General features: G+C 45.5%; 1 protein-coding gene across 2 annotated transcripts in view; it reads right to left on the bottom strand.

Annotated features, from left to right (window-relative positions):
• col27a1b (collagen, type XXVII, alpha 1b) overlaps positions 1-13027 on the bottom strand; it is a 605111-nt gene that overhangs the window by 51316 nt on the left and 540768 nt on the right. For both annotated transcript variants that reach the window (XM_078550110.1, XM_078550108.1), the window contains exons 42-45: positions 12907-12963; positions 6968-7021; positions 4661-4714; positions 4334-4387 (exon numbers count right to left, since the gene is read on the bottom strand). In XM_078550110.1, coding sequence (XP_078406236.1) covers positions 4334-4387; positions 4661-4714; positions 6968-7021; positions 12907-12963 — 219 coding nt within the window. The remainder of the gene's footprint in view (positions 1-4333; positions 4388-4660; positions 4715-6967; positions 7022-12906; positions 12964-13027) is intronic.

Here is a 13027-nt window from a genome sequence, read left to right as displayed (position 1 = left end):
ACATATACTGTAGTCTGGAGCTAATCATAGTGATAGTAGAGGCTTCAAGTTTCTTTCCATCACATGGCTGACCAGGAATCTCTCTCTCTCTGTTACCTCCTGTCAGTGTGTTCAAAGGATTTGCTCAACCTGTTTGTCCATGTCATGGATGCATCTTCCTTGGGCAACAAGTCCTGGGGTGACACTTGAACCCAGAGCTTCTGGCTCAGAGGTAAGGGCACTACCCACTGTGCCACAAGACCTCCTCACAAGGAATGAGTAGATTATTTGTTTATATGAATCGAAAATTTGATGCAGGAACTGCCACTCAAACAGAGAGAGCTCTGCAAAGTGATGGGTGCTGCTGAGGTATATTCTCCTGTCAGCATTTTGGGGAATACATGCATGAATATATTTCGGACTGCTTTAATATTGGCCTAAAAGCACAGCACATGGAAGATATTACATATTTCAAACCTCTTGCAAAAGACATGGTTATGTAATGTTGGGCTCCTTTTCAATGAAAGGCTGGCCCTCTGGACTTGTAATTTTCCCAATTTTTTTGAACTTTTGGTGTCATTCCACATGGATCACATTATAAATTTCAAACTCTGCTCATCAGCTGCAACTTTCAAACTCTTGGCATACTAGTGGAGAACTGAGCTGGTGATCACTACAGGGGAAAGTTTGTAATTAATTGGTGAGAAAGCTGAGCACTGCAGTGGGATTTGGGCTTACTTAACCCATTTGTTCATTGCTGCTAAACTGTCCTCAGCACAACCCTACATTAAGGTTGAAAAACAGTGCTTCCCAGGTGGATTACTATTTTCCAATATTGGATAATATTTGGCGCACAGCAATTAAGTTTGAGTTGTGAGGCGCTGTATGTATGAAGTAAGGAATGAAATCTTGATGTGGGTCTATGAAGGTCAAGCATAATACTTCAGTATTGCTGAAGAGAGAGAAATGCTGTGGAAACTTTTTGTCTTGCACTCATTAGGACAGGTTCGCAAGGATACCAAGTGTAAAGGGAAGAACAATTTATACAGCATGAGAAGACAGTGCTAATTGGTTGGCAAGTGGGCTCAAAACTCAAAACATAATATCCAACATTAGATGTGATTCTGCAATTGGACAGCACTGGCTAAACAATCTTGACTGCTCTAAGAATTACACTGACAATAAATTTAAGATTATCAGTCGGACTCGCAGTGTGGCTCACTTATGCATGCTAGAAGCTACATATATTTGCAAACAGGGCCCTGTCCTTTGCAAACAGAAGGAGCATGTCCACACATTGTGCCTTTTTCAACTAAACAAAAGTTTGGGCCCACAGCCAGTCCCTGGTTCATTTCCCCATAGCAATGCCTTGACCAGCCAGAGTTGACCTGCCTGATTTGAATTTAAACAAAAGCTTGGCAGTTATCTGTTCCCTGGTACATTCTTCATGGCAACACTTCGACCAATTAGAGTCCACTTGCCAAATCAATCAATCAGCACTCTCTTCTCATGCAGTATAAATTGTTGTTCCCTCTACACTTGGTATTCTTGCAAATTCTGTCCTGATGAGTGCAAGACAAAAAACTTCAATAGCATGTCTCTTTCTGCAACACCCAAGTTCTATTCTACCAAACGATTAATCATAATACTTCAGACATATATATCAACTGGAAAATGTAAACATTGAAATTATGGCCAATTGACTTAAACTCCAAAGTGAGGATGCATTCAAGGTCTATGTTTTCTAATTGATAGAAGTTCAGGGAAGTTACGCTGAACCTTTATAAAGCTCTGGTTAGGCCCCAACTAGGGCACTGCATTCAGTTCTGGTCACCACATTTTAGAAAGGATGTGAGGGTCCTAGAGAGGGTGCAGAGGGAGATTTAACCAGAAAGGTTCCCGGGGTGGGGGATTTTAGCTACCAGTTTAGGTTGAAGAAGCTGGGGTTGTTCTCCTTGGAGGAAAGGAGATTGAGAGATCTAGAGATATGCAGGGTAATGCCAGGTTTAGATAAGATAAACAAAGTAAAGCTATTCCCATTAGCTGATGGTACAAGGGCTAGAGGACACAGGTTAAGGCTTTGGGCAAGAGATGCAGGGGGAATGTGAGGAAAAACATTTTTACACAGCAAGTGGTAATGGCCTGGAACTTGATGCCTACGAGGGTGGTAGAAGCGGAGACGATGAATGATTTCAGAAGGAAATTGGATGGGCACTTGAGGGAAATAAACTCGCATGGTTACTAGGATAGAGTGAGGGAATGGGACTGACTAGATTGCTCTTCAGAGAGCTAGCATGGAGCTGATGGGCCAGTTGGCCTGGTTCTTTGCTGTAATGACCCTATAAACAGTGTAGTGCTGGAATGCTGCAGTAGAAGATTGCACAAGTGTTACACTGCACTTTATACATGCTGAGCTCCCAATCTTGTCCAGAATGCTTTGCGACACCAGGGAAGTTGCAGGAGGGGTCTGTCCTCAGCTGGATTTAACCACCTCTGCGTAATTAATCATAGAATGGAGCTGGTATAGGAGGGGATGTTGATTTCTTTGCCTCCTCCAACCTGTTCTCATCCCAAATGTCTCAGGCACAGATCATGCATGAAGAAGGGGAAAGTCACTTTAAATAAAAAAGGGAAGGTTAATTTCAAGCCAATCGCAGCACTAACAAGGATCTGTGTAATAGATCACACTGGTGCTGCTTGGCTTGATTCAGTGGAGTTTGGATGTCACACAAACTAAAAGTTAATGTGCAACAGGAATCTTTGGTGATTATTTTTCCCCAGATGAGAATTCTTTGCACTGATATACCTTCCGGTAGAGAGAGAATATTTCTGGCAAGCCTACATGACGCATTGTATTTTGGCTCTGCCGCTGTCTTGCCTATGACTTATTCAATAAACTGCTGACTGCTAACGTAATGATCTTACACCATGTCACTCCAACGCCAATTCCATTCCAAACATGCGCCCTTTCATTATTTTCTAGTTAGAGTGCATGTAGGAGTATTCTGCAGTAAAGGAAAAGTTTATTGCTTCTCTGTAAAAGCTTCTTTCATGTCAGCTGACCCCTTCTATCATGTTGGTCTCACTCCATGCAACATAGGGTTGGATTTTGTGGAGGCCACATGGGTTTCACAATCGGGGCTGAAAGCGGGGGCGACCTCACATAGGATAACCCCCCAGAGCTGCCAGCCCAATCAGAGGGCCGGCCGTTCAGTAGCCTCAGCAGCGCCATTACTAGCAGTAGCCATCGCTGGAGCTGCACCTGCACAAAGTCAGGTAAGTAGGGGCTGGGGGTGCTGGGGTCTCTCACACTGGCCGCGGGGAGGGTGGCGTGGGTGTCACTGAGGGTAGGTGTTGCCGATGCTGCGGCAATTGCCACCGGGGGCAGGGGTGTTCTCCCTGGGTCAAGGAATGCCTACATTGGAAGGTCCTCCCCATGAACCCACTAGGAAGCTGCCAGGGTTTAGCTCCCCACAACTGCTGATGAAATGTCAGAGGTGGTGGGAAGTGGCTCTAATTGTCCACTTAAGTGGGCAATTGGGCTCCGGGCAGGAGTGCTGTCAGGACATCCCATAGAAGTGTGCTATTTTAAAGTACTTTTGAAGTGTAGTCACTGTTGTAATGTAGGAAACACAGCAGCCAATTTGCACACAGCAAGCTCCCACAAACAACGTGATAATGACCAAATAATCTGTTTTTGTCATGTTGATGGAGGGATAAATATTGGCCAGGATACCGGGGAGAATTCTGGTGCACTTGTTTGAAATAGGGCCATGGGGTCCTTCACGTCCACCCGAAAGGGCAGATGGGTCATCGGTTCAAATCTCGTCTCCGACGGTGCTGCACTCCCCTCAGTAATGCACTGAAGTGTCAGCCTGGAATTTTGTGTTGAAGTCTTGGAGCGTAATCATCGTGGAAGTTTTAAAACCTGCACTTTTTCACGGGAGCAGAGGAAGTTGGGGAGTTCTAATCAGCATTTAAATTCTGAAAGGTTTTGAATGATATTTGGTGAAAAATTGGCGGCTGCCAAATCGGTTAGCAAGGGGGAGCAGCCTGAGAATCATTACTAGAAAGACAAGGATGGGATTTGGAAGAATTCATTTCACACAGAAAGCTACTAGAACATGAAATGCTTTGTCACAAGTGGTTATCGAGGCACACATAAGAAGCCACTTGGAATGGAACCGAATATATATCTTAAAAGGGTAAACGTCAATTGTATATTGGGCACGAGCAGAGAAACCAGAACAAGTGCAATATGCCAAATCCCTTCCTTCTGCCAATTCATTTTTAGGATTCCAGTTGGGTGAAGGGAACAATAAAGCAGAGGGTTGAACACTGTACAGTTACCTACCTCTTGCCCCTTAGAGCCTTTAACACCTGGTTTACCTGGAGGTCCAGGGTTACCCTAGAAGTTCAAAACAAACAATTAAGGGAATTATCTGTTAAGCTACATCTAGTGGAAGTCAGCATTTTTACTACATAAAATGTGGAATCAATTACTGTAACGCTTCCCATCCAGAAAAATTCTCCTCCCACTGCACAATCACACAAGTAACTCAACACTTGTGGTTTGCACAGCAAAATGAAAAATGCCGGCTTTCTAATAAAATGAAATTTTAAGCTCAGGGAGCACTTACTCCAGCTCGTGGATCTTTATGAAGTTTTAGTGTACACTTACCGGCAAACCTTGCTGGCCGTGCTTCCCTCTCTCGCCGTCCAGCCCCTGCTGTCCCTGTGAGTGAACATAATGCCAGTCAATACTAACGTGCCAAATCCTACTCAGTTTATCATACTTTGGGCATTTTAAATTCGAAACACCCAAGTAGCTTCATATTTGTTCATTGTGCACTGCCCACGGCTCTCATTAAATGTATAGATGACTTTTTAAAAAAAAACAAATTGATAGCAGAGCATAGTTTCTCTACTGCGTAGCCTCTTGTGATAATCCCCTCGGCGGTCAGCGGCTGCTGAATAAGTCAGAATGTATCTTCCAATGAGGTAAAGTGCCAGTATTTTTGGCAGTAAGCTGTGATTGGTCCACGATGCCTGCCCCACTTGTGGAGGTCTCAATTCAGCTATGACTTGAATAATTCCCGGGATGAAGAAGTGTAGCCGTGAGGATAGATTGGAGAGGTTGGGACTGTTTTCTTTGGAGAAAAGAAGGCTGAGAGGAGACTTGATAGAGGTATTTAGGATCCTGAGGGGTATAGACAGGGTAAATAGTGAGAGAGCGCAAAAAGAACTAGAGGGGCAAAAAAAAAAATTGGCAAAAGGAGTAAATGTGACGTGAGGAAAAATTTTTTCACCCAGAGGGTGGTTGGAGTCCGGAACAAACTTCCCGAGAGGGTGGTGGAGGCAGGTTCGATTGAGGTATTCAAAAGGGAATTGGATTGCTACCTGAAAAGAGAGAATGTGCAAGGTTACGGGGATAAGGCAAGGGAGTAGGACTAGGTGGAATGCACTTTCAGAGAGCCAGTGCACACTTGATGGGCCAAATGGCCTCCTTCTGCACTGAGTTCCCCGAGTTTGCTATCTCATAATTCCTACAAGTACCCAATCCTTACACATATAGACATGCACCATCAACAAACTGCTTTCGGAGAAGATTACAGGTTTAGGGAGGGGTGAGCCATGAGGCGGGGGGGGGGGCGGTGGGCTTTGAAAACGAGGATGAGGATTTTAAAATTGAGGGATTGCCTCTCCAGGAGCCAGTGTAGGTTGTCGAGCACAGAGGTGGTGGGTGGATGGGGGTTGGTGCCAGTGAGGATATGAGCAGTCGAGTTTCAGACAAGCTCAAGTTTTCAGAAGGCGCGGGGTGGGAGGTCAGCCAGGGGAGCATTGGAATAGTCGAGTCTAGAGGTAACAAAGGAATGGATAAAGGCTTCAGCAGCAGATGAGCTGAGGCTGGGGAACAGTTGTCTGGAGTTCGCGGCTGTGAATTTTGAGAACGAATTGGAACTGGACACTTGAAGGAAAACAGGAGGGGAAATATTTAAACAGTTGGACACATGAAGGCTGCAGATGCATCTGCGGACATTCCACACAGAGAGAATAATTGTCACTTCAACTATCTAAAAGGCCGCCTGAGACACGAACAGTCATTTTATTGGTATTTTGACTGTTTACCTTGTGTCTTGTGGGCCAATCACAATTCATTGCCAGTTTTCCCAATCATCAAACGGTTCAGTTCGTGTGACTGCATTAGTTTATTTTTCCATTTAACAGATCAATCAGTCTCTAAACAAGAGGCCAGTTTAAGGTCAAATTGCGTCAAACAACAGGACTTAGCTGCGGCGGCTTAAATCAATTTAATGCAGGACTCTTACAGTGGACTGAGAGGAGTATCATCCAGTCAGTGTGGCTGATTCACAGTTCCCTGAATTAATTGGACAGTGGGCTTACACATTCTACCACCTAGTCTTCAGTACGTTCGTAGGTTTCTCTCCCATTTTAATCGCTCCACCATGGGCAGCCATGTCATTAGTTACCAAAGCCCTAAGCTCTGGAATTCCATCTCTGCCCCTCTCCCTCGCTCTCCTCCTTTGAGACCCTCCTAAAATCCTACCTCCTCGGTGACACATTGTTTGATAATCACTGCTGTGAAGCAGCTTGGGATATTTTACTACATTAAAAGGTGCTTTATAAATACAAGTTGTTGTTGTTTGCTCTTTGACTTTGCTGGCAGCGTTTTCACAACCCAATGCTTCAAATACAATGCATCCATCAACATACTGAGCCCCTTGTAAGTGAAGGTACTGACTGTGATCAACTGCTTTTGCCCTATCATCCACGAATGGGATTTGCTACTCAGTAGTTCGGGGGCTCGGAGACAAACTCTGCACCTGTAAAAGCTTCACGGGTTATTTAAGTCATGGAAAGCTGAGCCTTGAGTGGCGGTCATTGCTGCCACCAGCTGCGGGCAGGGATGGCCACTTGAACGGTAGGGTGGGGCAGGAGATGCTGAGAGAAATGATAAATAACCTACAATATAACCAGGGTCTCCGGGTTCGCCTCTGTCTCCTCGATCCCCAACAGGGCCCTGCGAAAACAACACACCAGCACTTTAATTACTTAGGTTTTTTTCCTCCTCTTTCAGTATATCAAGTGTCCGCTATCAATATTCCTGGGAGTTTAGAAGATCTATTTGAAACATAGGGGCTTGACCTGGTAGACGCTGAGAAAATGTTTCCCCCCTGGCTAGGGGAATCTAGAACACGGGGTCACAGTCTCAGGGTAAGAGGTCAGCAATTTAGGACTGAGGTAAAGAGAAATTTCTTCACTCCGAAGGTTGTCAACATTTGAAATTTACTACCCCAGAGAGCTGGGGATGTTCAGTCATTTAGATTCAAGACAGAGTTCAATAGATTTTTGGGCACTAGGGGATTAAGGGATATGGGGATATTGCTGGAGGGGGGAGTCGAGAGAGAAGATCCAGCTTGAATGGTGAAGCAGGCTTAAATTGCCTATCCCTGCTCCTATTTCTTGTGTCTGAATATCTGTACGGGTACAAGATTTTTTGGTTTAACTTTACTCTTGCTAGAGTGTCAGTTCTGGATCAGTCAGCAGCACTCCTTGTCTCCGAGTCAGAAGGTTCTGGGTTCAAGTCGCACTCCAGGATTTAAGCACAAAAATCTAGGCTGACACTCCAGTGCAGTACTGAGGGAGTGCTGCACTGTCTTTTGGATGAGACATTAAATTGACGAAGGTGAAGAGGAGCCAGGAAGTTCTCCCCTGTGCCCTGGCCGATATTTATCCTTCAATCAATATCACAAAAACAGGTTACCTGGCCATTATCACATTGCTGTTTTGTGGGAGCTTGCTGTGCACATATTGGCTGCTGCGTTTCTGACATCACAACTGTGACCACAATTCAAAAGTACTTCATTGGCTATAAAATTGCTGGTGGGTCGTGAGAAGCACTATATAAATGCAAGTTTTTTTTTGCTGTTTGTTGGATCTTGCTGTGCGCAAATCGGCTGATGTGTTTTCTGCATTACGACAGTGATTGACCTTCATTGGCTGCAAAGCACTTTGAGCTCAGTGATTGTGAAAGGAGCTACATAATCGCAAGTCCTCCTTTCCCTCTGTAAAATGAAACTTCATGATTTTAATGTCCCACTTCTTATGAAGGCTTTGCTTTTTATAACTAGCAACTTGCAGAAATGACGGTAGATGCTTATTCCACTGGCTGAGGCCGTGTTCCAGAGCGGTTTTAACTTTGCACATAGATGACTGTCAAGGCTAGTGCACGATGGCAAGAGTTTAGTAAATTATTCATAGTTTGAAATTAATGAGGACCTTGGCTGGAAGTCATCTAAAGAGCATCTGTTGAGAGTTGGATGCGCGCAAGCCCTGAGCGCTCTGGTAACAATTTAGCGATTGGAAACTGAATCGTCTCTGTGATTCACTGCAGAAGTTGTCGTCATACTGAAGGCAACTCGGATTAGGTTACATCAACTCGGTGAATGCAGATCAGGTTTAGGGCATGACTTTGCACTGGGGATATGACCATACAGAAGCTAGCAGAAGAGCCTATATTCTTCTCAATGCTCATGGAGACAATACCCCATTTACTTTAGGTCAACTTTGTAATTTCGGTTTCCAAGACTCCATCATATCATGCGTACGTGCATCTATCGGATGCTACACCATGAGAGTTAAGCTACCCTGTATTTAGTTTGCTGTTGGCTGAGAAGGATTTTGCACTGTGTGTTCCTTCAGTGCACTCCCACTGTAAGGCCAACAGGGGTACAGAGGAAGACTTGTGCCCAGCAAACTAGAATGCCAAATAAGTGCTGGCCTACCATTGTGATTCAGCTCCCTCTGCTGGATACATTTGCAGCTGCACAATACGCTCTCAAAACACTGGCCAGGAAATCCCTGTGTCTTAATTGCTCCACTGGTCTAATTCCTCCAGAGCAGCCTGCCCTGCCTGCCCTTGGCCTCATGCCATGATCCCACCCTCAATCCTGGGGTTGCTGGGATGTTTAGCTCAGGCATCTGCCATGGCGTACCCTTCAGTGCCCTTCCAAGGTGACAGGAATTTCAGGTGAAGGCAAAATACTGCGGATGCTGGAAATCTGAAACAAAAACGGAGAACCGCTGGAAGAACTCAGCAGGTCTGACAGCATCTGTGGAGAGGAAGACAGAGTTAACGTTTCGAGTCCGTATGACTCTTCTTCAGAGCTAAAGGGAAGTAGAAATGTGGTGAAATATATACTGTTTATATATCAACTGTTCCACCCCCCCTTAAAACAGATTATATTTCATCACATTTCTGCTTCCCTTTAGCTCTGAAGAAGAGTCATACGGACTCGAAACGTTAACTCTGTCTTTCTCCCCACAGGTGCTGTCAGACCTGCTGAGATTTTCCAGCAATTTTTGTTTTGGAATTTCAGATGAATGCATTCATTATTCTTAAACTCTGGAGGAAGTGTAAGGCCCAGGAGGACAAAGGCAGTAGTCCAGTCTATCTGGGTCATAAACTGTTGTCTTAGCTTCTGGGGAGGAGGCGCATCTTGATGAGGCAGGGACTCCTAGGCCATGAGTCTCCAAGACCCCCTATCCCTCATATGCCTGGTGTTCAAATGGTGGAAGTGGGGTTCACCTTGGGGTTCCAGTGTAGAGAAGCACCTGGTTCCCCAAAAGGTTTGTGCTATTCCGCCATTCCCTTACAGCGAGGCTGCTTGAAGCCAGAATGGGAGGTTTCTAGGAGGGGACAGGGAGCTAAGCTGATACTGTTCAGATATTCCAGGAACCTGCCAGAGGTGGGCACCCAAATGTGTGCACAGATGGTGCAGGTGTCCGCCGGACAAAGGCGAATCAGGTGCCTTCTCTATGAACTTGCACACTCCCCCGGGGGTAGTGTGGGGGGGTGGTGTGTTTCTGGTATGTGCCAGAATCCCTGGCACAACCATTTTCGAAGCCTTTACAGTCGTTACAGACCAGAAAGGTCATTTGGCTAATCTTAGCTCATCTATTCAGGAAGAAAAGATTAAGCTACAATATCACCTCCCCTGCCCGTCAGAATATCAAACTCCTGTTTGATGAGCTTTGAAGTTTTTGCGTCGCTTACTCTTCACAGCACTCCATCCCAAGTGATGAGTATTCTTTACTGAAATTCTTCTGTGATATCAGCTCCAAATTATTCCCTCAGCAGCTTGAACTTGTGCCACACTGTCCGACTATCACCAGATAATCAAAGTTTGGGTTAACTTTGTTGAGCCATTTGGTATGTTATGAATTAAAAAAGGATCCCCCGCCCCAACCTGTTGTCATTTTCTTTCAAAGTCCGGGTGCCTCAGTCTCTCTGGCTTTCTCTCTCATGAGTCCGTTGTCTCACACCGTTACTGAGCCTCATCCCTTTTCTCTACACTGTGTCGGCCGAATCATCAGTCCCTTTATCTGGGTCATTGACCTGAAACGTTGGGCAAGGCATTAAATTCTGCCCTAAGGTGGCGTTGATGACGGAGGGGCATTTAACTGAGGGGGAAGGTGGCGGCTGGGGGCCTCGCTGCCTACTTGACTCTACCCCGATTAAGTCAGGCCTTTCCTGCCCTGCTGCCAATTGAGGCCTTTAAGTGGGCAATTTATGCCCATGTTAAGGGCCTCATCTCACCACCATGAGAAGCCCAAAGAGCAAACCTGTTGGGGTTGCTTACAGGCTTCTGGGGTGGCGAGGTCTCTTGTTCAAAGGCGCTCTGTCTGATCAAGGGAACCGACATCAGGAAGGGGGAAGCCTGTGGAGAGCCACCCCCCTCCCTGTCCTTGCTGCTGACTCTCATCTCCACCCCCACAATCTCATCCTGCCATCACTCACCTGTGGCCTAGGTCCCTTGGTGATCCTGGGCCACAGGTGGGTGCATTACTGGTAGCAGCCACCGTATTCCCAGCAATTCACAGCTGACAGCCTCTGATTGGCCGGCGAGTTGTGAAGGAATAAGGGGTCAAATAAGTTGGAATTAATACGGGAATATTAGATCAAAGGTGACTAAGCAAAGTTGACCAATATGACTGAGGTCCAGTTTTCAGGTATAACATTTCTTAGAAATTGAATGGTTCTATTACCAAATACGGGATATTACATAAGGCTGATCTTTTATCGAACGAGTGAACATCGTCTACCATTAACCATTAATGATACAACTCCAAAATTTATTATAAATATCTGAACCCAAACTCAAATAATTTCAGGTTTGTATGGGTGTTTAGATTGGCTTCATGTCCTTCTGAATCTAATGAGCTTCAGACACTCAGGAATTAAGATAGTCTTACTTTAATATTTGATGGACATCCTTACTTTTCTTCTTTTAAAAGTACTGGATTTGTAACATTTGAAGTTTAAATTTTGGAGAGAAATAAGAGCCAGCAACCTTTTTCTTTATTGGAATTTATCTATTCGCAATTTATGCTTTACATATATAAAATTTGCAGGCTTTCGTTTACAATAAATTTGTGTGTACTTAAAACTTAAATTGTCTCATTTGGTCTTCTGTATCAAAGAGTCATGAACCTGATTCCTGGCGGGAGAATATTTACGAAGGAGTTTCATACGATTTCCGGGAAAATTGCAACCTAGCTAAAAGCTAGGCTGTCAGGAACAAGCTTCTAATCTTAAACAAAAAAAGAAACAGAAATACATAGAAAAACTCAGCAGGTTCTAGTCTTGGCTGGTTTCCGATCCTTTGCCTGAGGTTTGAGTTAGACTCAGGAAACCCAGTTACGTGTTTTCGAGCATAATTTTGCCCTTGTGGGGCAGGCTCGGCAGGGGTGGGTTGGGGGGGGCGGGGGGGGGAACCGACCGTGATTGGGGCCGGACCGCGATTTCATGCTGGCGGGCCAATCAAGGTCCGCCCAGTGCGAAACGCATGCTGCAATGCTCAGCGCGGCCTGTAGGGGCGGGTAGGTAAAGAGGGCAAGCGTGGTGAGTGGAGAACTTCACGCGGGTACGCGCTGGGAAAGCTCCCTGAGCTGCCTCAGGGAGATGAAGAGTTCTGAAAAAACAGAAATAAAGAATTGTTAAATGTTTAAAAAAAAGAAAACCACCCGTGGATGAGGTTTCCTAAAAAAGGTGCAGAGGCCGCTTGGCCTTATCGCCTGGCCGTCAACTGCAAGGTTGGACGGGCAGCGAGAAATGTAAGTTAATTAACGCCTTAACAGGCCTTTTAATTGTTGGCGGGCGCGCTGCTGACCCCGACCCACGCCCGCCGACCGAACTATCGCACGTCATCTCACGCTCGGTCAGGTCGGGCGCGCGCCTGCCCTCCAAGCTAAAAATTCTCCTCCCAGTAGCAATCTAAGATTATAACACGTCACAAGCTCTCCGGGGAGGGCATCGGGATTTCCGGCCCCTGGATCCTTGATTCCAAGGGTCAAGGACCCGGCGGGCACTTAATTCGGCGGGTCTTCCCGAAAGGGAAGAAGTGTGTGGTCACTCGCCAGCTCTTCAGTCGGTCAGTCAGCGGGTGACGCCCCTGTCACCTCCATTAAATGCCGCCCATTAACTCTGTGTGTGTCTCTCTCTCTCTCTCTCTCCACAGATGCTGCCTGACCTGCTAAGTATTTCCAGCATTTTCTAATCTTATTTCAGATTTCCAGCATCCGCAATATTTCGCTGACGTAGGGAAATTTGCAGGAAGACATGCACGGGGACAGCGGGATGGGCTGATAAGTAGCAGCTTCAGTTCAATACAGAGAGATATAAAAGTAACACATTTCGGAAATGAGAATAAAAATTTTAAACGGAAACAATGGAATATTCGAGCCTGGCGTGTATTAAAGAAGGTAGCAAAGTAGAACAGGCCATTAAAAGAAAATGTTCAGCATTTTTTCCAGAGTCATTAAATATAAAATTAAAGGGGAATGTTGAACAGGTTTAATTAATTATGTTTAACAAGGGTTTTTTTTAAAAAAAAAGACACTTACCCTGTCTCCGGGTGGGCCGGGAGGTCCTTCCACCTTCCCATCATCCCCTTGTTCACCCTGGGACACAAGAATAACTTGATTAGTAACATTCTCAATATACCATGGGAACCAGGGCCTACAG

Source organism: Cetorhinus maximus, chromosome 10 (assembly GCF_964194155.1).
Source record: "Cetorhinus maximus chromosome 10, sCetMax3.hap1.1, whole genome shotgun sequence".
Lineage (NCBI taxonomy): Eukaryota > Metazoa > Chordata > Chondrichthyes > Lamniformes > Cetorhinidae > Cetorhinus > Cetorhinus maximus.
Note: the sequence above shows the minus strand (reverse complement) of the source record. Positions and strands in the feature narration are given on the sequence as shown.